The following is a 2,245-nucleotide window of genomic DNA, read 5'->3' as shown; positions in this document are numbered from 1 at the left end:
TATATATATATATATATATACTGCTAAAATCTGTCCGTCACTTCCACGGTCTCCTCTGACTACTCTCCTCTCCCGTCCTACTCCCGGTTCTGAATCAGTACATTCATTGTAGTGTTACCACCTGTTTAGGACAACGATAAACCCTCCCTGTGAAGAAACAGCCCAACATACAATATTGTCTCCTCTTGGTATCTGCTCATTCTGTAGCTGAGTTGCTAAGGTGACAACAGAAAAGAGGGCACAAGACAGCAGAACTAATGCTGTGAATTAAACTGTGGTGTGTAGGGGTGGGGGTGTGGTAAAGTCAAGTTCATAAAGATGAAGAGAACAGGAACAAAGTATGTAGAAAAGATGCTGGGAATCAAATGGACTTCGCAGAGAGAAGGGATTTGCTTGGTGTCAACAGAAAAGGGAACAGAGACGAGGGAATGCCAGCCTGGAGTTGCCTGGTTTCTTTCTTTTGGGAATTTATGAAAAGACAGTTCATCTTTTTCTTTGCAGCTTGTGGAGGCTCCATTTCAGGGACACAAGGAACCATTGCTTACCAGAGCCCAGATACTGGCTATGCTCATGATATTAACTGTTTCTGGGTTATCCGAACTGATGAGGAAAAGGTAAACATAGTAGCTCCCGCCCGAGCACACTTCACTTGTGTATTTGAAATATGCTATGTGTATACACATATAAGAATATGGTATACAATATAAATACAATTTGTAATACAATATATACAATGATATTTCAACTATCACATGCTGAATATTTACTAAGTGCTGGCTTTGGATTAGACGTTTTGCTTACTCTTCTGTATCTATATACTAACTCTGAAATAAATAATATCTTTACTTACAACTGAAACAATAGAAAGTAAGAGATGCCGTGTAGTTTTTTATAAGAGGAGCAGATGAATTTCAAAGTTAAGTTTGGTTCCAGAGTCCAAGTTTTATTCTGGCAGTGAAGGATTCCCAACATTGACTTGCTGCAAAGCAGAGTAGTAAGCTTGTAAGATCATGTTTTTAATGCAAAAGGAGTGTTTTAAGATGATCACTAATCTCAGTTGCAAATGATGGCCGTTGATGTTAAGATGGCTTCCTTACCAAGTGTCCAGTCCATGCCATGTACCATGCTACATGCTATGTGTACATCAATACACTTTTAACTTTGGTAACCCTAAAGATAGGAATTACTACCCCCATTTTATATATGCAGAAATGGAGCTAGAACATTTGTCCTGGGATATATGGTTTTTAAGAAACTCCACCTCAGGCCATTTGACTCCAAAGTCCATGACTCTGAGCTGTTACATGAACACTTAAAATTAAGATCACAGTCCATGGTTTTTATTGTTATTATTCTAAATACTAAGATTTCCTAAGTATTGGGGTTTAAACCAACTCGGGGTTAAAATAGTATGCTTCGCTAGATAAAATTTTCCCTTGAAATCCTGTTAACTTTTTCCAGCAAACTGATGTTACAGAGGACATTGTGCAAGGGTCAGAAAATATTACTTTCCCTTAAGGAAGGAGAGCTATTTATAGCCTGGTAATTCCACAATAGAATAAATTCCCGAAAGAGTTTCCCACTGGTATGTTACATGAGTATCCTTCCTTCCATTTAGTTTTCATGAATTCTGTTTCCTGCCATTTAAAATACATTTTTTCCAAGAAAAATTTCCATGTGAAAATTTTTTACATCTTCACTACCAATTTTTATGAAAATGTATCCTGGATTTCTTACCCTCATTTTTTTGTATTCTCTTCATCATAGTGCAACAAATGAACATTTATTTGATTTCCATTTAAACTGCTTCAAGGAAGAAAATAATATAATAAAGGAAGCGGATATTAAAATACTCCAGCACAGCATTTTAAAATTTCCTGAAATTATTTTTCACTAGCTAAGTGCTGTTGTGATTATGGAGTTATCGGATTTCTTACCCTCATTTTTTTGTATTCTCTTCATCATAGTGCAACAAATGAACATTTATTTGATTTCCATTTAAACTGCTTCAAGGAAGAAAATAATATAATAAAGGAAGCGGATATTAAAATACTCCAGCACAGCATTTTAAAATTTCCTGAAATTATTTTTCACTAGCTAAGTGCTGTTGTGATTATGGAGTTATCAGCGTTCACTCCCGTTGGCCTCTTGCACTACACTCCAATGTGTGGTCCAGGATGCACATCCGAGACCCCGTGGAATCAGTACTGAGTGGGGGGTGAATACATGCGGTGGGCATTCAAAG

At 36.9% G+C, this 2,245-nt stretch overlaps 1 protein-coding gene across 1 annotated transcript in view; it reads left to right on the top strand.

Annotated features, from left to right (window-relative positions):
- Positions 1-2,245, top strand: part of Cubn (cubilin) — a 291,759-nt gene that overhangs the window by 22,124 nt on the left and 267,390 nt on the right. Inside the window, exon 13 of the mRNA XM_008833899.3 lies at positions 502-614. Coding sequence (XP_008832121.1) covers positions 502-614 — 113 coding nt within the window. The remainder of the gene's footprint in view (positions 1-501; positions 615-2,245) is intronic.

The sequence above is a fragment of the Nannospalax galili genome, unplaced genomic scaffold (genome assembly GCF_000622305.1).
Source record: "Nannospalax galili isolate Female #2095 unplaced genomic scaffold, S.galili_v1.0 scaffold976, whole genome shotgun sequence".
Lineage (NCBI taxonomy): Eukaryota > Metazoa > Chordata > Mammalia > Rodentia > Spalacidae > Nannospalax > Nannospalax galili.
This window is presented reverse-complemented; position numbering and strand designations above follow the sequence as displayed.